This window comes from Plectropomus leopardus, chromosome 2, assembly GCF_026936395.1.
Source record: "Plectropomus leopardus strain MGB_pleo_1.0 chromosome 2, ASM2693639v1, whole genome shotgun sequence".
NCBI classification, from domain to species: domain Eukaryota; kingdom Metazoa; phylum Chordata; class Actinopteri; order Perciformes; family Serranidae; genus Plectropomus; species Plectropomus leopardus.
Genome location: NC_142177.1, coordinates 12940968 through 12964754, shown reverse-complemented (window position 1 = coordinate 12964754; position 23787 = coordinate 12940968). Strand labels below are relative to the sequence as shown.

Genomic DNA, 23787 nt, shown 5'->3' with positions numbered 1-23787 from the left:
TAATTTACATTGAGGTGCAAGTCTGAGCTACATGAAGGCTTTCGTGTATCCCGTGAGCATTAGCCTCTATTTGAACGCGTGTGTATGGTATGCATTTGCTGAAGTGCATATATTATACATGTATAGTTATGCAAGCAAGCGTGCGTAACAGAGTGGATATTTGCATTCCTGTGTGTATACGAGGTGCCTCATTATTCATTAGATGTGCTCTCCCTGATCTAAAATTAGAAAGCCACAGGACCAGAACAGTAGAAATAAACACAACAGTCATGCACCTTTTGTGTTAATTTGCAATCTGACTGTTTTGGGGGAACCAAAATAAACACAAATATCCTCAGTTTTCCAATAACAATTTCAACAGATAATTTTGTTTGCTTTTTTTACAGGCATTGCAGATCCTAAAAAATCTTAAAACGGCATTGAATTAATTAATCTGAAAAAGGCCTTAATTGTAATTAGAGTGATTTCAATTACTTTTTCAAAAATCTTAAAAGATGCTCAGGTTCGACTCCAACATGCGGCCCTTTTCTGCATGTCATCACACCCACTCCCCCACCCCCCTCCACGCTTAATCTGTCCTATTACCAATAAAGGTAAAAGCCCAAAAAATCTTTAAAAAAATGTTCAGGCATAGGAATCGTTTTCTTCTCACATTGCATTGTTAAATTTCAAAGTAATTGGTAAAATCTATTTATACCATGTAATAAATTCCTTTCTTAAACTCGTCATGATGGAAATCCAAGCAGTGGACTCTAATGAGAAACACAAAACAGCCTGAAAAAAATGGCCAAAAATAACAGATATTTTCCCACTTCTGCTTTAAAACCAAAAAGATACTTTTATAATATAATATATTCATTGTCTTCCATTTCTTCCACTCTAAAGGGGTTCTCTTTTTTCAACATTTGACAGACAGAAAAAAGTAAACATCTGGGCAAGATAAAAGTTGTCTTTCAGTTTTTGTCATTAGAAAACTGGTCTTTAACTTAATTTCAGTTGGCATTAAAAAAGTCTAAGGTCTTCAATCTACCTCGACTTTATCTGCAGAGACCCTGTATTTAGCTTGTGTAACAGCAATACATTTCTTAAGCCTCTCCTCTTCCCTCCTGCAGACCGCCCAGGTGTGCAGGATCATGCACGGATCGAAGCCCTCCAGGACCGCCTGTCAGAGACCCTGCAGGCCTACATCCAGCTCCACCACCCAGGAGGTCGGCTGCTCTACGCCAAGATGATCCAGAAGCTGGCTGACCTGCGCAGCCTCAACGAGGAACACTCCAAACAGTACCGCTCGCTGTCCTTCCAGCCGGAGCACAGCATGCAGCTCACCCCGCTGGTGTTGGAGGTGTTTGGCAGCGAAGTCTCCTAGAACCCAGATGGGCAGAGAGGAAGCAGGAGACAAGAACCCTGCGAGGGTAAAAAGTGGAGGGAGGGAGCTGAGGATGCGCTGGATAAACTAAATGGAGGTGTGGAATAGGAAGCAAGTGGGAGAGAGAAAGTTGTGTGTGTATGTGTGTGTGTGTGTGTGTATGCGTGTGTGCGTGTGTGTGTGTGTGTGTGTGTGGGTGGGTGGGTGTGTGCGTGTTGGGTGTGTGCTTTCATGTGTGTCTTGTCTAAAGAAGTCCATCTTGGCATAACGGCCAAGGTTGTATGGAGAGCAAGCAGATGTTAAGCGTAAACAAGAAAGCTTCATTTAATACGAATTAAGCTACACACACAACTTCTGCCTATATACAGTGTTTTTGTCTGTATTTAAATCAACCAACCGCTGCTTCAAATGCCTGGACATTTTGTGTGCATACATGCACACACCGACACAACAAACACACTCAGTTATTCATTTAGCCATTCAGTTGAGCTACCTCTTTGTTTTACTGGGGTTGTTTTACATCACCTGCGTGAAACAGTAACTTTTACACAGAACAATTTAGATACAGTACGGAAGACATTTCAGTTTCTCGGTGCAAACGCAGTGCCTGCACATTACTTTGAGTTATTCATGTTTCAGAACTTGTATTTTTGTTGTTCATCTGCTTCTCTCCAAGGCAGCGTAATGTATATGACTGTGCATACAATTCAAACACATGCCTTTCGCCTTTCACCAAAGGTATGGTCAACTACTTTCTCAAAAAGCTTCCAGTACCTAAAAATAACCATGCTGCTCCATGGATGGTTTCACGTGTGCAGCCTCTCAACATGCTAGCAAGTTGTCTGACTAGCCTCACAGTCTATGAAGGAAACTGTCATTATTTTAGGTTTAAAGTACAGAGCATAGTCTGTAATTTAGGTGAGATTTTTGATAGGACTTTGGGGTGCCTGGTTTTGAGGTGAGAATTAGCCACTAAATGTGTTAGCTACTTTTACACTGCTAACTTTGTCAATCAAAGCAAGCCTGCATTACGGCTTGTTCCTCTCTTTCGAAATTGTTTTTTCATTCTTCTCTTTCATTTTCTTTGTTTCCCTGTAAATAGTTAATTACTACCACGTGTATCCTAAGCACTGTTATACCACCTTTTACTCAAGCCTATGTATTGATATACAGTATATGTTATCACAGATTTTAAAGGGCTAAGATGCCAAATCTAACTGGAATAGTAAATCGAGGCCAAAGCAAGGGGCCTGTCTTGTTAATATATAGCTGCATACCATACTTGGAATTGGCATATATACTGATGTAATTGCAATGTTTTTGTTTTGTTTTACACATCATTTCACCTCTAAAAACAATTCCATGAATTGTTCCTCCTCAGTATACAGTGAGCTCGGTTGGCGGAGAGCTTGGGAAGCTGCTTCAGACCTCCACAGATATCACACCCCTTTCGTTTCTGACAGGGAAGTGGATTTTCTAGAATGTCTGAGGGCCTGGCTGTGGTGGTAGGACACACCTCAACATCCAGGTCCTCTCGTTTGATGATGTATGCTGCGCAGCCCTCTAGTGGCTGCATTATGTAAATACCAGGTATATATATAAATATATATAATATGTCCGCCGCTGTACATAGGGCTACATAGATATTTCTCAAGGCTAATTTTTTTCAGAAATATATATGCAAAATACAATATTGACCCTTTTTTTCCTTTTTTTTTTTTTTTTTTGATTCATTATCACTACGTTCTGAGACACTATGCTCTTTTGTTTTGACTTTGATCATGTTTTCCGGGGGGGAGGGTAAGAATGAGTTAGAAATGGCTTAAACAGGGATTGCTTGAGTATTTGACCTAGTCAAATTATTATTTGTCTAGTGGTGGGTTGGTGTATTTGCCTAATTTCCATGGTTCATTTTCAGAAAGAGGACGAGCTAAACATACTGTGCTGCTCTCTAATATAAGCCATATAGATCACTAAGCTAGTTATACACCTGATACATTACAGTGCATCAACAGGATAACTCCAGAGCCACGGATATCCTCATTATATAATCGTCTAAACTCGTATGCTATTTATCCACGGCTCTTGGGAGATAAGCTTGTATATGATAGGAACTCTAATGCCTTTTCTCTGCTGTCAGTCATCTTTGGCTTATGCTTCATCAGACAGCATCTAATGGCTTATAAACCAAACTGCCAAGAAAATTTAAACGCTTAGGTTTAGAGGCCAGTAATGTATGGCTTGCTGCATGTGGGATTATGGTAAAAAATTATATGAGATGACATGTTTTTTTATATCAAGACAGTTCCCCAAAGAAGTGTTAAGTCAAAGTCTTGCAGATGATTTAACTAAAAGAAGTCATTTGCAGAAATGACAAAGTTCTCAAACTTTCTACATTGTCTTCTATTTGCTCTGTGACAGAAGACAGAAGTTAAAATAGTTCCTGTGATTGGGTCTCCTATGTCAGACAGAGAGCAGACCAGGGTTACTCTGTGATCTTAGAGGAAGATGGTGAGAGAGAGCATATGTTTGTCGTCGAGCTTGATGTGTCGTCACAACTGCTTTGTGAGAAGTTGTTGCTTAATTTTGTTCTGCCTGCCTGGTTTTTTTTAAACCTACCATAGGATTTTTAAGGTCCAGTGTGTAGGATTTAGCAGGATATATTGGTAGAAATGGATCATAAATATGTTTTCTTTATTGTATTATCACATGAAACAAGAATTGTTGTGTTTTTATCATAGAATCAACCGTTTATATCTCTACAGGGAGTCCTTGCTCACAGAGTCCGCCATGTTACACTGCCATGTTTCCCAGAATGGAAAAACCAAACACTGGCTTTAAATAGGGCGATTTGTGTATCTGCATTGGCCACTATAGTTAGAAACCCCTCCATAACGAGCTGAACAGCAATGAAATAACACAGATTTGTAATGCAAAACTGCATTTTTCGGTGAATTTACTGATTTAAATCATAGTGTCCGTTTGTTTTTGTGAGGAAGAGTCCTCTGCGGATAATTCGGCCCCTGCCCAAATCCTCCTGGATTTCAGGATCTTAAGTTGTCAGAAAAAAAAAAGGTGAGCACGCAGCAGCACGTGCTGGGCTAGCAGCCCTGTCTGAGGCAAGCTGAACAGCATCAGAGAAACTCCGATTTTTAACGTCAAAGTTAATTCTGCATTTTTACTGGATTTAATCACCCGTTCCATTTGTTTTGGAGAGGAAGAGACCTCTGCAAAACATTCGGCTCCCAGTAAAAACTTCAACAATGAACTCTGAAAGAATCCGAACTGGGAATTCACATTTGACACACGAGACGTTTCAGCTGGTTGCAATGTGCAATCTGCACCGTAGATGCCACTAAATCCTACACACTGCGCCTTTAAGTCCATTCTCTGTCACTGTGGCGTTATTCTAACTCTTAATCAGTCACTGTGACGCTCTGCAGGCTGTCCGTCTGGGCTGGACACGGTGATGAGCTGCACAGCAGAGATAGTGAAGTAGATGTATGTTTGCATGGTCACGTCATGATGAGTTTGGTTTTCTTAGTGAAAATCATTGGGATTCTGTTGTGTGTATATACAGTATGTATATAATTCCATGTGACCCCACAGATCTCCCTACCGTGATTGAACTTTAAGGAGTTGAGACTCGAGTGTCTTTAGGCAGTACCACTCATATGTATAGTATGTCAGTTTGATGAGGGGTATGATGTGCTTGGTTACTGAACACTGACTTTGAAGTTTTTGAAAAGTCTCCATGTTGATTTTCTCTGAATTGCATACTTCTGTATGTAGATATGGGTTTTGATTTAGTTCTTTATTGTTTTTGAGATAGAGATGCAGTGTTGATTTGTGTATGTCTAATACAGCCGGAGGTTTGGTGAACTTGTAAGTGCCACGGGGAGAGTTCCCTCCACACAAGAACAGGGTAAAAGAGGACTTGCTCTTGGGGATTAGAAAACCAAACAGGAAGAGTCTTGTGGATGTATCATATAGCTGTTATTTTAACAAGTAGATTTCGGTCAGTAGTGCGTAATTTCAGGGGAATTTTCACTAATCATAAGAAGGGAACTCCCTTTTTCAATTTTATGACTAAATATGTGATTAAATGCTGTTTTGGGGCCTTTTGTTTGATTCCCCACACAACATACTGTGCATAATATGCAAATACAGTTCAATGTAAATATGGTGCATCCCCAGAGTCTCCTGCTTGGTTTTACCACAGTAGGCTGCTCAGAATCTGTAAGTTTTTAACTCTGCAATGCAGCTGTTGAAAATACTGGAACTTGAAAAAAAACATGCATTAATGGAAATTCACCACCAATTAGATGGCTCCATCTTTGGGTGCGATTTCCACAAGATTGGCAACATAACACAGTAACAATGCCTGCAATATCACAACTCATGGTACACTATCACCAGCAAGCTTTACAGTTTATCATGTTAGTAGTGAAGTTTTTTGTATAACTGTTGCCATTACAAATCCTGTCTGTAAAAACATGTATGATATCATTCACAGAAAACAGTCAGCCATCTCCCACACAAAGGCTTTGAAGTCTTTTTAAATTTTCTTTTTTATGTTTCTCCCATTAGGACAGGGATTGTAATGGAATCAACTTAATTTAGTTCTTACAAAAAAGGAGTGTCCACAATGGATGTACACCATAATCTACCTAAAAAACCTACCTCTTTTAGCTCAGATTTTGCTTTAGCATTAAGCATTTGCCTCTGTTTTTACTTTTGTAATATTTGTATTCATGTTGGTATTTATTGCTGTCTAATGAGTCATACTTCAATGATTACCTCAGAGATATCTCACAGATTTTGGGAGAGTCCAGCTAATGAAGTCATTCATATTTTTTTGTACAGTTTTTTTTTTCTTCTCAGACTCAGCATTGCCTTTTATTTAGCGCACAAAATACCAGGAGTGTTTTAATATAGTGCCTGCACTCTGACCAACAAGGCTCAGACTGGCTAGGGTGACACTGCATTTACTCCACATTTTTCTCTACATCTTTGTCCTTTTGGATATCTCGGTGATACCCAGCAACGGATGCAGTCAATCTGGTTTGCATGTTGCTGATATCTACCTTATCTTAATAGTTCTTGAGGTGGAAATGAAGGGGACTTTGTGGAGTGAATGCAGCTGCAAAGAAGGAAGAACCTGAAAGACTTTGTGGCAGTAGGAGAAGCGGGAGGTGTGTTTGGGCTCCACTTGGTACTGTTAGTATGTTTTTTGCTCTGAAGTACGCCATCCTTATTTGCCCCGTCATTCCCCAACCCCCCCATACCCTCTCCGTGTCATCACCTCTCCTTCTGTCCTAAAGTCTGCTCCCGCACCTTCATCATTCCCTGCCAATGTTTGGTCTAACAAGGGAATTAGGAGAAGTGAAATCCTCAGTATCCATGCAATGCTGCTTTTATCTCAAGCACCACCAAGTTGTGTGTTATTGGCGCTACACAATGCAGGCTTCATCCAAAATGTTGCCCCTACCAGCGGCGCAGCAAGCCTCATCGGATGTCTTTTGAAACGCAACTTAGTGGTGCTTATTGGAAAAAAAAAATTTTTAAGTCCTTTCAGATCATAGTATAATTAACGGAGCAACTACTCACTTTGGTGAATTTAAACCAAGTTTATTTTGTATTCATGTCAAACTGCTTCAGGTAAACACTGAATGAAATAAGAGAGTTTTTATTGATCAGTGAATACTGAGGAACAATGTCGCCATGGTCACATCTACCCCTGAGCTGTGTGCCATAACGTGTCCCTTTTAATGCAGGGTGAGATGAGAGTGTTTATGAAGCTGGCTTCAGATGTTCCCCAGCACAATTCTAATCTGAAGGTTGCCCGAGTGTGAGATCGGCCTCTTAGTACTTAGCCAGCCATGTGTATTGATCTTCTGTAAGAAGTAAAATTCAAATTTGGCATTGAACCCTGTATTGTGAACCCCAAATAATGCCACGTTCAATTAAATATGCCTGAACCAACGAAAGCACTTAATGTAATGTTTGTAACTCATGCATACTGATGAATCTAGTAGCCATAAACTGCCTGTGTAGGTCAGCATTATATGGCTCCAATTATCGAAATAAAGTTAAAGTCACCTAAATTCTAATGTAATTGCAATTCATCTTTTGTCTCATTTTTTTCAAAGATCTTTTTTCTATTATAAATTGGTGTTTATGTAATGTTATTTTTGTCAGATGTTTTGCAAATCAAAAATAAACAGTTGTACATAGCAGTGAGCTTCTGTGTGATTCATATATGAGCTGCATGTCTTCAATGTATATGTCCATTTATCAGATTACGGCAGCTTACAGGCATTGCTTATCAAATTCTGCTTATTGTCTTTGAAGAATTATTTAGAAACGTCTTTATTAGAGAAACTGTGCCCAGTTTACATAAGAACATTTCCAAGTACACCCACTATACCAGTTAAAAGGTATTTGCGATAAAGTGTGCCGCAGCATACAGATTCAGCTGTGTTGAGCCATGGTAACAATTTCTGAAAATGTTTCACCTTATTATGATGCCACAGGAGAAAAGGTTTGACTCTCACTAGACCAACCTTTTCCACCTCAAGGAGCCCCCTGATACACATAAGGTCACGGGGCCACAGTTTGCTAAGATTTCGCTCTAGGGACCTCCATCTGAGGAGATTCGGGTTGTTATACTGCAGTTGTCAGCTTCAGTTGAGAGAACCTTGGAGGAAGTGAAACCTGTGATCAGAATAGTCACTATCATGACCCATACATTAGGCTCACTTCTATAGTGAACTAAGATGTGAAAAAACCCAACAATTACTAATTCTTCTGGGGGCCTCCTAGAAATATCTGAAGGATGCTTGGTTGCAAACCACTGCACTAGACCAAAATTAAGACTTCTTTCATCCCAACATAAATTGTTTTGGTCAAGATTCATGATGCAGTTTAGTGTTTACATAATATACACATAGTGAAATATGAAAAACATACAGTGCATACTTAAATAATACAGTAGAAGAGGAAATAAATGAAAATGTTAAATGGACTTGCACAGCATTTTTTTAGTCTTCTGGACACTCAAAGCTTTTTAACACTACATGACATTTACCAATTCACAAACACATCACACACTGACCACCATACAAGGTCATACCTGCCACACAGTTAAAACATTCACACACACACACACACACGCTGACACAGCATAGGGAGCAATTTGGGGTTCAGTATTTTGCCAAAGGATATTTTGCTATGGGGCCTGGAAGAGCCTGCAAGACCTGCAAAGGGGTACCTACATGCTGCCCAAAAAGAGTTCTTAGATATTTGTTATATATTCTGTTTTTGGACAAATTACTAGTAAATCCCCTCTATCTCTTTTTATTCTCACAAATACATTCTCTTTTTCCTTTAAAGTTTTCACTTTTAAGTCTTCCATGTAGGTCTTATTTGGTAAACTTTAAATATTTTCATGCTCTCATTCAGCCACCAGAGGGCACTGTGTCTCATGAAGTGCCTGAAGGCCTCATTGACCCACTGACCTCTGATTCAACACTGATAACAGACAGAAACAGTTGAGATCATTTGGGGTATACTGGACATCCTCACCACAAAGTTGTGGTGTGTGTGTTTGTGTGTGTGTGTGTGTGTGTTGTAAGGAAGTGCAACGGTGCTGGTGACCACACACAGCAGGCTTGTATGAAGATATATGTGACACACAGACCAGTATGTACAACATGTCGGAAGAGATTTGAGCTCACCTCAGCTCACATCTCTCTGGCTGGTCATGCATGGAGCGAGATTGCATGAGGGGTGACGGTGCAGGAGGAACGAATAAAAGGTTATCAGAGAAATCCAGTCAGTGCACGACAGTTAATTGTCAGCCCTGGTACGGAGCAGAGGCACTTCTTTTGCCTGCTGATAAGGTTGCGCTCGTGCGGTCTGCTGAGCCGTTGCGTCTGTGCACGAGGTTAGATGAAGGAAAAGAGAGGCTCTGGTTGCAGCAACATCCCTTAGGTGAGGGCTTTCTGGCTGCTTTATCTCAGTACAGAGCAATGAGAAACTGTACACCGTGCACTTTTCCACAGGGGATGTATCTGTAGCTCTGCATTACCTTCTATAGATATAAACATTAATAAGCATCAGTGACAAGTCACAATCTCGTGCATCATTCAGGTGTGTAAAGGTGATCCAGCGACTGTACAATTTTAGGTTGTCCTGGCGTTTTTACATTAGGGCATGCACGTAATCTCCACAGGGGACAGGAGGTCATGTCCTGAGCACAGGTTCAAGCTCATGTGTTCTGCTACACTGTCAGGTGTCTACTAAGCGTAGTGGTGTTGTGTACCACAAAAGAAACAAAAGAAAATAGCTGAGATAAAACAGTCAGGTGATAGTGCTGAATTGTGTTGCTGAGAAGTGACCGAGTTATCATTATGCTGTAGGTTAAAATGCACAGAGAGCGCGCTGTCTGTGGTGCACAGTCTTTACCGCTGTGTCCTGTGTTTAACTGAACATCCAACATGCAGCAGCTGGTTAGAGACTTAATTAAATGCACAGAAACAGGAATTGTTTTGTTTTTATTAAATATGCCTGAATACAGACTGTGTGCCAGGTGTCTGCACATTTGGATACTAGAGTAAAGCTCAGGCCGCACATTCCTTTCCAAACCCAAATATCTGAGAGATTAATATAAACATTTTGAACGACTGACAAAAAAGTAGGCCCAATAACACTGATAACTATTATATATATATATATATATATATATATATATATATATATATATATATATATATATACACACACACACACACACATATACATACACACACACACATACATACATACATACATATACAGTATATATATATATATATATATATATGTATGTATGTATATCTGTGGTCCCAACAGAGGGCGCTTTTGTGCAGAGGAACATTGTAGACTTTTCTGTGTCAGACACCATAATGTTGTTCATCTTAAATAAATAGCAAACTCAAACTCAGCTTTGTCTACTACATGAAATATTTGCAATTATTTTTTAATCACATGCTGAATGCAGTTTACTCTCTATCATTTTTTTGTAATCTTGTAATGTGTGAATCTTTCTTTCTGCCTGATGCTGCTCGCCTGTTTCCCGTGGGGCACGGCAGAGCTGGCCCTGCACCTGCAGTGTTGTGGACGTGAAATGCGGCTGAACGTGCATGCGCGTGCTCAACGCGCACTTCGGTTTCGCACGTGAGGCCTGACCGACGGCCAGGGCCCCGGAAGCATTAACACTGATTGATTTTCCCGGCGCGTGCATGTCTTGCTATCTCTAACTTAGCTAACTACAGACTGACGCGTATTTAATTTACGTTAGAGTGTGCATGATGAATTGTGTAGACTATTTAACTACTGTGCGATTTATCACTTTACTCCTTGAGCAGAAATTGGAAATAAAACGTTTGGGACCACATCGACCGGATGACTTAATCACATTTTAAGAAGGAAAAGCAGGGTCGTTCAACCAGGAGAGGTTCAAAATGAAAACTTGGCTAACTGCTAGCACAGCAAAAAACAGCCCTGTTCTGCTTTCCGTGTCTTCTTTTTGGAGGTGAAACCGTCTGGACAACAGCTGCAGTGAGTTGCTGAGTCTAATTTATTGTTATTTCTGTGTTAAGTAATGACTGCTGTGTTGAGCCGTTGCTTTGAGCATGACACAAGTTTGCCATACAGGGGTCAGAGGGCGACTTAATGGACTTATTTCTGTGTGGAGTTGATGTAGAAACTCTGTGTGTGTGTGTGTGTGTGTGTGTGTGGGAGATGTAACTTGGTTGTTTGACTGTACTACATTGTGTGTAGCTTGTATGTTGACTGTCATGCATGAGGTGTGTGAGTTTTGCATTGTTTAGCGTGTACCTATGTGTAATTTAACTGGGGTTGACAGTGTAATAGGTCTACTGCAGTAATCTAGATTTTCACTATAAGGGGAAGCATAATCTATATTTATCTTCTATTGTTATATTCTTTTATTTGGAATCTATGTAGATGAAAAAAACATTGGATGCTAAAGTTTTAATTCATTTCCATGTATTTTACGCTCTTTCAAACACTTTTTCTGTTTCATACACCACATTTAAATGCACAGAAGGTGGTACAAATTCACGATCAAAGGGCACTGATTTTATGAGCCCAAAAAGCTACAGTACATTTACATAGGCTAACTCATACAGTGAGTTTAAAAAGCGGCTTGTATATTTACTCAAACTTCACAGTTTTTCTTTCTGCTGACAGAAATCAGTCCCTTCAGCTGCTGGTTTATTGCCGAGGACATATATTTAATTCCATATGTCCCCTAAAGCTGCACTAATCTATATTTTTATATATAGATTACTAAGGTGAAAGGGATCACTCGCAGTGACCAAAACTCACAAAGAATTATTACCTAAGTCTGCAGTCTACTTTACACAGATTTGCAGCATTTTATTATTATTGCAGCATTTATTGCTCATTGTTTTAGTTTTAATGTGACATTTACTGTTTTGATACTGATACTGTTTTGATACCTCATGCTTTGTTCTACAGTGCAAATATCGCACTCTTGAATTTTGAAGCTTTAATGTGTCTTAAAAGGCGGTTGCTATCAAGTGGCAAGTGGAGTGTCATCATGCGATTTTGGCGATTTTAAGCTATATGACCATAATGCAGTTAGTTTTATAGCCTAGTGCTTTTGACCTCTGGTGATTGCGTTTAGGCCTCAAAATCATAAAGTGGGATTCATTTGTTAACATGATCTTGCTGAACAAAACATGTACTCTGTATGAACTTTGCCACAGAGCTTCTTTTCAACAGTATTGCAAAATAATAGTAATAATAATAATAATAATAATAATAAAGGACAAGGAAACCAGGGTTAAACTAACTTCCACGTTGGCTTACAGAATAACATCATCCCTGGGGTGCTCCATTTAGCAGCTAAATAGCCAGATATTTCCCTCAGAAGATAGTGGAGACTGAAGGAGCACGAAAAGTAGAGTCGTGGAGTGAACATTTAACATTCTCCAGGTGGACACAAGCATGACTCCAAAAGAATGCTAATGTTTCTCTGTGTCTGCCAGATCTGTAAACAACAAGTGTTTACCACGTTTGCCACAGCTTTGTAAGGTGATAAAGTAACACCACAAACACTCAAAACATTCATCTGCACTGCGTGCAGTGTGATGTTAGCAGGGAACGTTAATGCCTGCTGTGGCTGCAGCACCCAGCCAGTCTCTGCAGAGTCCTGCAGAGTGGCAAGGTCAACGAAATGGGACCCTCAGCAGGATGGCAGAATCATAAAGGAACTGAGCCACCCAAACAATAACCTTTATAAACTGTTGCTGTCAGGAAAGCACCATACAACTAAAGGGAGGCTTCTTCCCTCAGGCCGTCTGAACCCGAATGATGACACTGCCAAGGCAACAGTCGACTTCACTTTACCCAGCATACATTTACTTGCACCACATTTTATATTTTTTCTGCTCCTTTTTCAGTAGTTCAATTTGCACACACTATTTTATCTCTGTTTTTTTATATTGCGTTTTTAAATTTATATTTCAAGCACAATAGTGGAGGAGACAAACAAGCATTTCACTGCACATTATACAGATTTGTTGTGACGAATAAAAAAAAACAACATTATGTCAGTGTTTGGTTCCCAGCACATTTTGTCATTTCCAAGTGCAAGTTAAAAGTTCTTTTAAACATGTCAAAGGTATTAATGTTTTTTTCTCTGATGGGCAATTTAATTCTACATAATGTGACAAAAAATGTAATTAAAAATAACAGAATTTCATTTCAAATTGTGCTCCTTCTCTGTATGCCAGACTGTGTACTCAGTGACCAGGGTCGCACCAGGACAATTTCTCAGAATGACTTCGTTAGGTTTTTGGGTGAGGCTGAGTCTAGCCATGACCACCAGATAAAGACCATCCACACACACACACACACACACACACACACACTGCAGATTGCCCTCAGTGTACAACCACAATAGGGTGGTCCTCGAAGGCATTTATTTCTGACTATAGGGGTATAAATATGAGTGGGTGGTTCCCTCATAGTACAGAGAGTGATAGTGCAGATCTGAGCAGCATATGTGCGCGCTGATAGACCGCAGCATCTGTATGAAATGTAACTGTATGTTTTACTAAGAATGCCCCTGGCATAATAAGGAGTGTTTTATTTTTGCGCCCCAGCTTGGGGTATGACCGTTCAGTTGGCACACAGGCCGCCTGCAGGGGGATGTCAGTTGTGACTTTCCAGTAATAACAAGGGCGTGTTGTTTTCTGTGTGCATATCTCTTGTACGTCTGTGTGTGAGACAGAGACAGAGAGCGAGTTTTATTTCTAACTAAACAGTCAGTCACGATGAGAAAACAAAGAAAAAACAGTCAGATCAGTAATGTGAAGCTCATGCTATGCATTGAGTGTGTGTGTGTGTGTGTGTGTGTGTGTGTGTGTGTGTGTGTGTGTGTGTGTGTGTGTGTGTCAGGCTGCAGGGCGAAAGAGAGAGGACCCTTTTTTCCATCTTTTCTATTGATTCTGTGCCCACTTATCTAGATTGGATGTTGGATGCCCTTTATGCAAGTCATCCAAATATCATTAGGATTAAACCCGCCATGTGGTTTCGGTTCAGAATGTGAGGAACGCATGCATGGCCCGTGGATGTTTCTCTACTCTCAGGCCCTCCATGGGGCGAAATAACATTCTCCACTCTCACAGCGCCGAAGGTGGAGACAGAGAGAAAATACATACATACAGAATATCAATAAACCTGCGTTTTATGAGAGATTCTGAGATGTAGCACTCAGGGGGCTTAAGTCACTTCGGCTCTGTAACGGTAGCATTGCATGCAAGGATCGACTCAGCGCAGGGGCAGCATCGTGAACAGTCTTACTGTTTATTATCACGAAGCTGGGTGATTTATGTGGAACGGGAGGAACATCACATTTTATACATTTTTAAAGAACAAAAATGTTAATTGCCATATGTAATTGTAACAAAGAGGAAGGAAAAACATAATGGCTTTTTAAAATTTCTGTTGTTCTTGTGCCATTCTTACTTTCCAGGGAAAAGGAAGAGGGCTGTGTCTGTGTGTGTGTGTGTCTGTGTGTGTGTGTGTGTGTGTGTGTGTGTGTGTGTGTGTGTGTGTGTGTGTGTAAGGAAGCGTTCTCCTTGGAAAATAATGGCTACAGAGTTGCATTAACAGCCAAACATTTCCTCCGTCTTTTCCCGTGCCCTATATTTATACTCTAAGTGCAGCACACACACACACACACACACACACACACACACACACACACACACACACACACAGCATGCCACTGTGTTTATTCACTTCGTAACCACTTCGGTCATGTGGTTTCTATAACGGCCCTGATTTCATTATACATGGAGTTTAGGGAGAAAGTTTCAAGAAGTGCTGGTTTATTTTTGAGGTGTGCTCCATAAACTCATCGTTAACTTAAACTGCAGTTTCCGCTAATTGAAATATTTATAAGTTAAAGGTGCACTATGCTGGATTTTCTTTAAAAAAACAAAAGTAATCTCTCTCAGTCATCACGTATGACTCACTCTCTGTGTGTGCCAGTGTATTTTAGATTCTGCCTGTATTTTCTTATTTTATTTTATTTCATTTTATTGTGTTTTCCATCTTAAGTCCTAAATCTGCACAACTACATACAAATGAAATGTCACTAGTTTTATTCTGCAGAGACACCAGGAAATTCTGACAGTAAACTCTTATCAGTGTGACCTTGCGAGGCATTTAAGATAAGAGATGCTTCACTGAAACAGAGTTAGACTGACTGCATCACACTTAAATGTTAGTGAGAATCACAAATAGGACATTGCTTTTAATTGCACGCACAGCAGACTATTGTGAACAGTGGTTGAGTAAAAGGATCTCCTCTTATCAAAAAAAAAATCAACAATTTGAGTAACATTTCTCAGTTTAGGTAAAAGCCGAGATCAGTGGAAAAACAGCTTGTATCGATGCATTGAGAGGTTTCAGGGGATTTTTCTAAGCGAATGTATAGAATGGATGGACAGAATTGCCTTCTTTTTCAGTAGTATCTCTCAATCAATTCATGTTGGCCAAGGTAGAAAACAGTCTGTCATACCTAAATGAGTTGAAAACCAGAGCAAGTCTCACACCTATCTGATGCTTGGGAAAGTAGTGAAAGTTTTTGGTGCTGAATTATGAAACTGAGAACAAGAGTCCTCCAGAATCTTTTAAGGTTGTTGCAAAGTTCAGCGGCTCCATGATTCACATGGTTTCCCCAAGTGATTCACCACTTCATGTTAAACTCAGATCTCATCATACAGTAAATGTGTAAAGCTGCTCAGTGTAAATGTACAATAACACTTAATAAGTCTGCCTTCACTGATCATACATCTATCATCTGGGAGTTTTTTCATATCTGAGCTATGAGTCTCAGAATAAATGGTGTTTATTCTGTAAAACCCTTTGGGGCAATTTTTTTATTTTCAGCTATAAATAGATAAAATGTACTTTTTTCCACTTGATCACTGTTTACATTGATTATATGTTGTGTGCATTTTATGGTCAGTCAACCACTTTGGTCCAGGCTGAAATATTGTTATTTGATAGACTGCCATAAAATTAGAGGATGAATCCCATTGACTTTGGTGAACCACTGACTTTCTCTCTAGTGCCTCAGCTAGGACAAATATTTCAACATGTAGTCGGTGTATTGGCATAAAAGTTTGTCGAGATAATCATTTTCCCCTCAGGCTGAGTTGTACTAACATCATCAGGTCAAAAGAGCTTGTCCAACAGTTTGGTTCATGACCAAATACCTGCAAAACTAACAACATTCCCATCAGCCTCAGTTGTACTTTGTACTTCGGGCTAGTAGGCAAATGTCAGCATGCTAAATTAAAATGGTGAAGATGATAATCGTTATACCTAAACATTAGCATGTTAGCATTGTCATTCCATTTTGGCATACCACTTTGCTGTAAAGACATAGCGGAGTAATGGCGTCCTGAGCAGAGGATGGAGTCACACTCCCTCTGTGTGTGTTATGATCAGAGCTTCTCTGTGGGTGGTTGCGGTAGAGGATCCTGCCAAACGTTCATGTAATGCACGTGAGTCCCTGTGCGTGGCTAGCTCACCGTCGTCAGTCTGTGCTGCTCTCCTTCTATGGTAACCACTGATGTTGAAGGGCACGCGGGAGCATAGTGCCCGACCTCCGGTTTCCCTCAGGTGACAATGCTAGTTCACTGTTGCAGTTGTTAGCATGTTTATTGAGATAGCATTGTTTGCATGACTTTGCATAAAATAGAACATATTTTGTGATCTTAAACAAAAACAATGGTCACAAAAGAATACAATAATAATAATAATAATGGTGTATACAAACACCAAAAAACGTACATAAAATTTATTATCAGCTCTATCAATATAATATATGTATATATTATTGCAGTAGCCAAAACTAAAAGTTTAAACATCAAGGAGAAAGGTAGCCACCTGACTAAAATGTGCTCCTTTTGTATGTGCATGTGTGTGTGTGTGTGAATACAATCTTAAATGTCATTGTGTGGTGCTTGAGCTGAGTGTTTGTGGTTTCCTCAACATCTTGGACTTGAGACACTGAACAGACACATGTAGAGCACATTGCACAGAGACGCATTGCTGTAAAATGAGCAACATGTCAGATGAACCACTCTGTGGATAAACCAAAGTACAGGTTTCATTTAAAGTGTGCTACTAGGTGTGTGAGTGTGTTTCTGGGTTTTTCTGCAGTGTGATGTTGGCCGTCCAAACCAGGTTACTTTGAAAGTGAAAATGTTGCCCTGTTTGGGTGTGTGTTGGGGGTGTTGATGTTGGTATACTCTGTACACCACTACATTACATAGTGCAGTATGTACTGTGATCATTGTCAGTCAGATGTGTGTGTTCACGCCTCTGCAGCGAGGCATTTCTCAGTAAAAACCACAGTGTTTCTGATCACAACTGGAGGAAAGTGGGGCGGGGGGGGGGACACCTGTCGACCTCCTGATCAGCCCCTGTGGTCACCCTGGCCTACATACAAGACACATAGACAGAAAACACAGGTAACACAGGGTTGTCAACACAGGGGGGGTAGTAGGTTATTTCACGTTTGTCAAGAAATTCACGAGCGCTTATTTTTTAACATAAAGCTGCACAACTGCACAAAAACACAAAGCACAGGCTGCTTGCCTCTTATTCAGTTATACTCTGTGTATCTAGTTCAATTCAACATTTATCTGCAAAATAGCCTTGCTACAAGCTTCCAACCCTCAATATGGATTGTTTTGGCCAATTGTTGGTAGTGGAATAGAGCTATAAGCACAACACTGACATATCGTGCCCATCAACTACTAATTTTCACAACCAACAGATACAGAGCGACGTCATTTGTCGCACCTAATGAGTGTAAGCCCAGTACTCATTCTCTGTTAGTCTCCTCTTACTCCAGAGGGAATTATGTCTCTTTAAAATGATAATGTTACACTATGTTCACCAGTTAGTCGCTAGCTTTGTCTGTCTGCTGTTTGTTTGTTAATGCGTTTTTTTTTCCTTTTTTTTTTTTTTTAAGAAAAATGTGGCTTAAACAAATGACAGATTCTGCCACTTCTTTTAGCATGTCATCTATCTCATCATCTCTTAAGAGTTTGCTCATCTGATTAATTTATGTTTGCTTTGTCTGTAAACACCCCACCATGCTGAGTAGGAAGATGCTGATTGACACAGGACTAATATTATCATGTGATCTCTGTGTCTGACAAAATATAAGCAATTTGTGCTGTAATTTTATCAGCGAGGCAAGTTGCATCAGCACGAGGAAAGATGACAGAAGAAGAGCAACAGCGTTTAGTGAGCAAATTAGGCAGAACAAATTCTGTTGTGTGGGAGCACTTTGGATACGAGGCATTCGACGTGGAGCAGACATTTTATCTATTGTTAATTGAAAAAATATTGATTATAACAGCTGTAAAGAAAAGTATTCATTTTGTACAAATGTAACAGTTGTAAATTAAACTCCCGCTGAAATATTCCACTAAAATAGTATCCTGTTGTGCTTAAAATGATTCATGGTTAACCCTGAACTTAAACTGATGATTTTCCTGGAAAAAAAAATATTCAGAGAATATATATCTATGATTCCATGCATAAATAAAACTTTGAGGCCCACATTAAAGTTTATTAAAACTTAGATATTTCATTTTACATTCACTTAAGAAAAGAAAGCCAAAATGCAGCAGTGAGAAGAGACACGATTGCAGTGTGATCACGTTCAACAGCTCAAGTATTAAGGTTACAAGACAGAGAAGAGACCGTACAGGTGGCCAATGTGTGTACGTGTGTGTGTATATGTGTGTATATGTGTGTGTGTGTGTGTGTGTGTGTGTGTGTGTTTGTGTGTGTGTGTGTGTGTGTGTGTGTGTGTGTTTGTGTGGTGATGGGGGTTGCGTTTCCGCCAGCACACAGGTGCATCGTGAAATGTACACACAACAACAAACACAATTCAGATGCTGTGATAAGTGTCATCTAACCACGCAGACGGTGGTATTTTCAGTAGATATGAGGAGGAGGGAATTTCACAAGAAGAGAAGCCTCAGAGGTAAAAACTCTCCAAGCAAAGTGTTTATGTGTGATCCAGGTATGTGTTGATGATAGCATGGAGCAACACAAAGGCAAGAAATAAATGTTAAATTATGTCAATTTCTGAGCAAAGTACTTCTGCACATCTGTGTTGTGTGTTTGCATGTGTCCCTACATGATTGTGCATGTTTGTATCTTGTCTTCTGGCTCTATCTCACGATCGTTTGTGGTTTTGCCATGCTGTGTTTTGTTTTTTTTCATGCTATTTTTCCTTTCCCCTCGCTGTGCGTATGCTGAACAAAAATGTAGCTTGTCTTCTAACAAAAGGGAGTGGCACAATAAACCACATGCAGATGCTTTCTAGCATAAAAATACAGACAGGGCCAGAGACACCGAAACATAACGTACAGATGTTTATCTTGGCCAGGTCTGCCCTCAAATAGGTGGTTAACAGCTTGTAAAAGTTTCAAGGTGCAAATTCATGTAGCAAATGAACACACCAGCGTCAAGTAATTTTTCCATGCTCCAGATTTAATTAATATATGAAAATGTAGCACAGTGCCAAAATTGAATTGCCAATACCCTCTTAGCCAGGGTGACTTCATGTTATTTCCACTACCTCCCACACTCTCACATTAGGGATCTGCAGTTTGTCGTCCCTGCATTGGTCATTCAGACTCAAGTTCCCAAGGCTGTTTCATTACAGAGAAGCCACTTTAATGGGAGGCACATCCACCCAACAACGGAGCGTTTCTGCAACAGCTGAGTAAAACATCTGCTTGGCCCTCAGTCCCAGCCAGGACTTTCTGGGGTTGATTTAGACCAACGTTTGACATAAACCAATAAATTTTTTGATTCCACTTCCAGAAACGTCCACCCTCTTCGCATACTGTAACTCTCAAGCAAATCCCCCCCCCCCTTTTTTAATCATGTCTTCTGCGGCTGCACCTCGCCCCTCTTCTGTGAATCAACCGCCCCCCCCCTCCTGTTTCCCCCCTCTATACAGCTGTTGCCTTGCCTCATGTTGCACATTCTTTCATTCTTCAGGGCTCTGGCTGTCAGGGACCCATTACTCTCCTTCCTGCTGTGTGTGTGAGAGAGAAAGAGGCAATGTAACAATTTCAGAAGGATATAGAGCCTGAAAGACAGAGTACAGCTGCAGCAGAGCCCCCTCTCATACACAAACACACGCTCACACACGCTCACACACACACACACACACACACACACACACACACACACTCCCCCAGCTGTTTGCCTCTTACCAATTACTGCGGTCCCTGCTCGTCCTGTCCCCTCTCGTCCTCCCCCCGGTCCCATAAGCACCTTCCTATTCCTGCTATTTTTAGCTTGAGAGATGGGGGGCTCCTTCATGGCCTAATCACGGCATCCACCGTGCAACCGCCGCCTTCATATTTCCAGCGCTCCCCCTCCTTTGTCTCTCACTCCTTAAACTTCCCTGTCCACATCTTTTGGCCACAGGCTCAGGTAATATACTTGGGAATGCTAAACAAAGGAAAAGTGCAACACAAAAAACAAGCACAGACGCCGACAAACAACAAAGCAATTAGCCAGTGTTTGGTCTGCTGGAACAACCGTGACCTTTCAGGAAACTCCCCCATCCTGTGAGAGACGGCTCGCTCCACACTCAGGCAATCAGCACAACAGCTTTCAGCATTCTTGGAAGTGTGTGAGCGAGTTTGACACAGTTTGTGGGTGTATTTCCTCAAGAGGTCATCAGGACCTTCATATGAGTTGTCAACTTTTGTGGACTCGACAGCAGCAGTGTAGTTACTTTGTTTGTTGTTTTGGTATTGAACCGCTATATTATTTTGAAAACCAACCAAGTTTGGAACAGCGTATTAGTCTTGCCAGATTCATAGTCTTGTTTTAAAGGAAGAGGAAAGACTAAAGAAAGTCTAAATACAAACAAACAAGTCAATACAAATAAGAGGCAGCCTTTCTTTAACAATGATTTACATTTGTGATTTATTTTAAAAGTGTATCGAGTAACAAACAATGGTCTTATCACTGACAGCACAGCATATCCTCACACAATAGTTTGATGATATCTAATGAATTAGCACCCCAGAAATTACATTACATACTTAACATTCTTCACAAGTTACGTAGGTTAACCGCAAAATAACTCAAAGTTTACCTGGTTTCAAACCGGACACAGACACTGGTCTCCTGGTGTAAAGTTCTGTGTCTGTTTGACCTGTCCACCACCCCAACCTCCCTCCTTACACAGACTTCTGGTCTTTATACTACCTCCATCTTTACTCCCATCAGCACATTAGTCACGTGATCACAGCCTTCTTGGTTATGTTGGTTAAACACAAGTTGTGGTACATTACTTTTCCTAGATATACACACGAACAGTGCCTCAGAACAGTCTGGAGAGCAACAGGGTTAATAATATGGTATAATAATTTGGTAATATTATGATACTATTGAGAGAGGGATGTTCACATTACTCAATCTGGTCTTTTTATGAGATTTGTAAACAAAACAAAACAAAAAAAAATATCAGCTGTAGTCTTTTGTCAGTTCCAGATTTAATTTTTAAAAATATCAGTTTTGGAATGTTGTTAAGCCATTTTGTTTGGGCAATGTTTAACAACTAGAGCTTTAAGTAAATAAACAATAGGTTGTGTTTATTTTTCTCTCTTTAAGCTACCAAAGAAAAAGGTATTGGTTCCTGACTCTCAGGTATGGCAAAGGCACTATTATCAAAACATTTTAACATTTCAAAGATACTCAGAACTAAAGCAAACATGAGGGATGCTTAAGCAACAGAAAGTTTTGACATTGTAAACATTGTTAACACACTGTAGAAGAGCATTTTCTTGCAAATGCTGTGAGGGTCAACAATAAAGTAGATAAGTTGAAACGCATAGTAGGAAAAAAGATGGTCATTCGCATACTGATAAGACATTTCCAATATTTTCCTCTTCTTGTGATCTGTTCCGACTGCTCTGGCAGATAAAGGTGGCCCCCTTTTCCTACTGCTCCTCCTCACGCTAATCTTTCGGGACTTTTAACGGCCTGCGTGCACCTCCGTTTCCAGATGATGCAGATCCCATTGTATTCCTCAAGGACTCCTAACCTGCTTCTTATCAGCTTTGACGTTGTTTTTTTGGTCTCCTTTTCCTCTCTGGACTCTAAAAGGAACAGGTTTGCTTTTTGTATCAACTCAACACCAAACTTTGTGAGTGCCCATCTCCTATTGATTACACTAGACTGTGAGGAATTTGTGTTCTCGGGGTTTGAAAAGTGGGTTCATCTCACGCAGATTGTTTCTTTTATATATATTAAGGGCCACATACAATACATAGTCATTATTTTAAATTCATGACATTTGGTACGGACTTGTTCAAAACGTGAATCTGCTGCAGTTTCTTTCACAAAAAGCATAATAAAAGCATCCATCCATGTGTTGCTTTTAGGCTTTTGTAAGTGGATTTGAAATTTGCACATCAAAATCCTCTCCTCAGAAAGTTTGTTTGAGGAGAAATTGAGACGAAGTCAAGCTAACCTCAGAATCCCTCTCACTTGCCACAAGGACAAAGGGTCACAACCCCCAAACATGAGTTTCCTTTGGTCAGTGTGTTTTCCCAAAGGATGAAGTTACATTTGAACCAGAAAGCTAATCCATAGCTGCTAGCGCAGTAGAGGAGGGAGCCAGACCACACAACAGTCGAGGTCAGGAGGGTTGTCGACCTTTTTTAGCTGAATTTCTCCTCCGCAAACAGAGAAAAACATAAAGCATACGCTTCCTAAAATCAACTCAAGTTAATTCAACTTAACAGGTCTAATGTGTGTTAGCTGTACTGACTTGTTATGGCATTGTTATGTCTGCTGAATGGTTCATGGTTGGTCAAATGAAAGATATGTTGATTTAATAAGAGCAGAATAGAACATGCTAATAGAACATAGAACATGCTAAAATATTGGTCATTGCACAGTTAGGGGAATCCTATGTCGAGATCCTGACAACATATAGAAACACTGGAAAGACTTTCATTGAATTACGTGTATTCAAAATATTGTTTTCTCATTACCATGCTTTTACGTGTCTTGCAGAAGAATCTAAATCTTGACTATTTTAAACTATTTGCAAAAAAAAACTGTTTTAAAATCTGATTAATTATTTAATTGGACTTAGATCTCATGGCAATGTACAAAAGGAAATTATGCAAATTTACTAACCATGGTTTTAGGAGCAAATAAGCATACAGGGCTAAAAGCTGTCAAAGGGTTTACATTGACAAGGCAATCATGTTACTACCAAACACTTAGATTGTATTGCATAAGGCTGGCGTGGAGCTGCACGAGCTAAATGTGTTACGTAGAAGCTAAAACTCTAAAACTTTTTTATCCTGTTGATCACATGTATGTGATCCTTAACTTTATGTTGCATCTAAACGTAGCTAACACATGTCGGCCTTTTTGATCTCTCTGATTTTGTAGTTTTATATGAATGAATCAACAGCTTATCACAACGTGTGGGAAAACCACATGCTATGACTCAGCATTTCCGCCTGTATTTCCAGGAAAAAGTTACATGCATTACATTAACAGAATCACTGCATCTTAGAAAATGCGTGCATTTACAACCTGCATTTGTTTCTCACATTAATATGAAAGCCAGGAATGGTTCAGGTTCAGGGTTATCAGTATGTTGGCAGAGATAGCATCACTATGAAACAAACTATTGTTATTACTTACAAGTTCACAACACTGCTGAATTGTACTTTGCTAAATCACCAACATCCTGCTGCTTTCTCCCTTGTTAATGCCACTCAGGTTAAAAT

At 40.0% G+C, this 23787-nt stretch overlaps 2 protein-coding genes across 2 annotated transcripts in view; both read left to right on the top strand.

The window, feature by feature from the left end:
* The window catches only part of LOC121949622 (vitamin D3 receptor B), a 35832-nt gene extending 28227 nt beyond the window's left edge, over nucleotides 1–7605 (top strand). Inside the window, exon 10 of the mRNA XM_042495361.2 lies at nucleotides 1113–7605. Within this exon, the coding sequence (XP_042351295.2) occupies nucleotides 1113–1366 (254 nt within the window). The 3' untranslated portion in view covers nucleotides 1367–7605. The remainder of the gene's footprint in view (nucleotides 1–1112) is intronic.
* A 3097-nt stretch (nucleotides 7606–10702) lies between these two features.
* The window catches only part of LOC121953971 (histone deacetylase 7-like), a 62036-nt gene continuing 48951 nt past the window's right edge, over nucleotides 10703–23787 (top strand). Inside the window, exon 1 of the mRNA XM_088085520.1 lies at nucleotides 10703–10969. The gene's annotated coding sequence lies outside the window, so the exon portion shown is untranslated. The remainder of the gene's footprint in view (nucleotides 10970–23787) is intronic.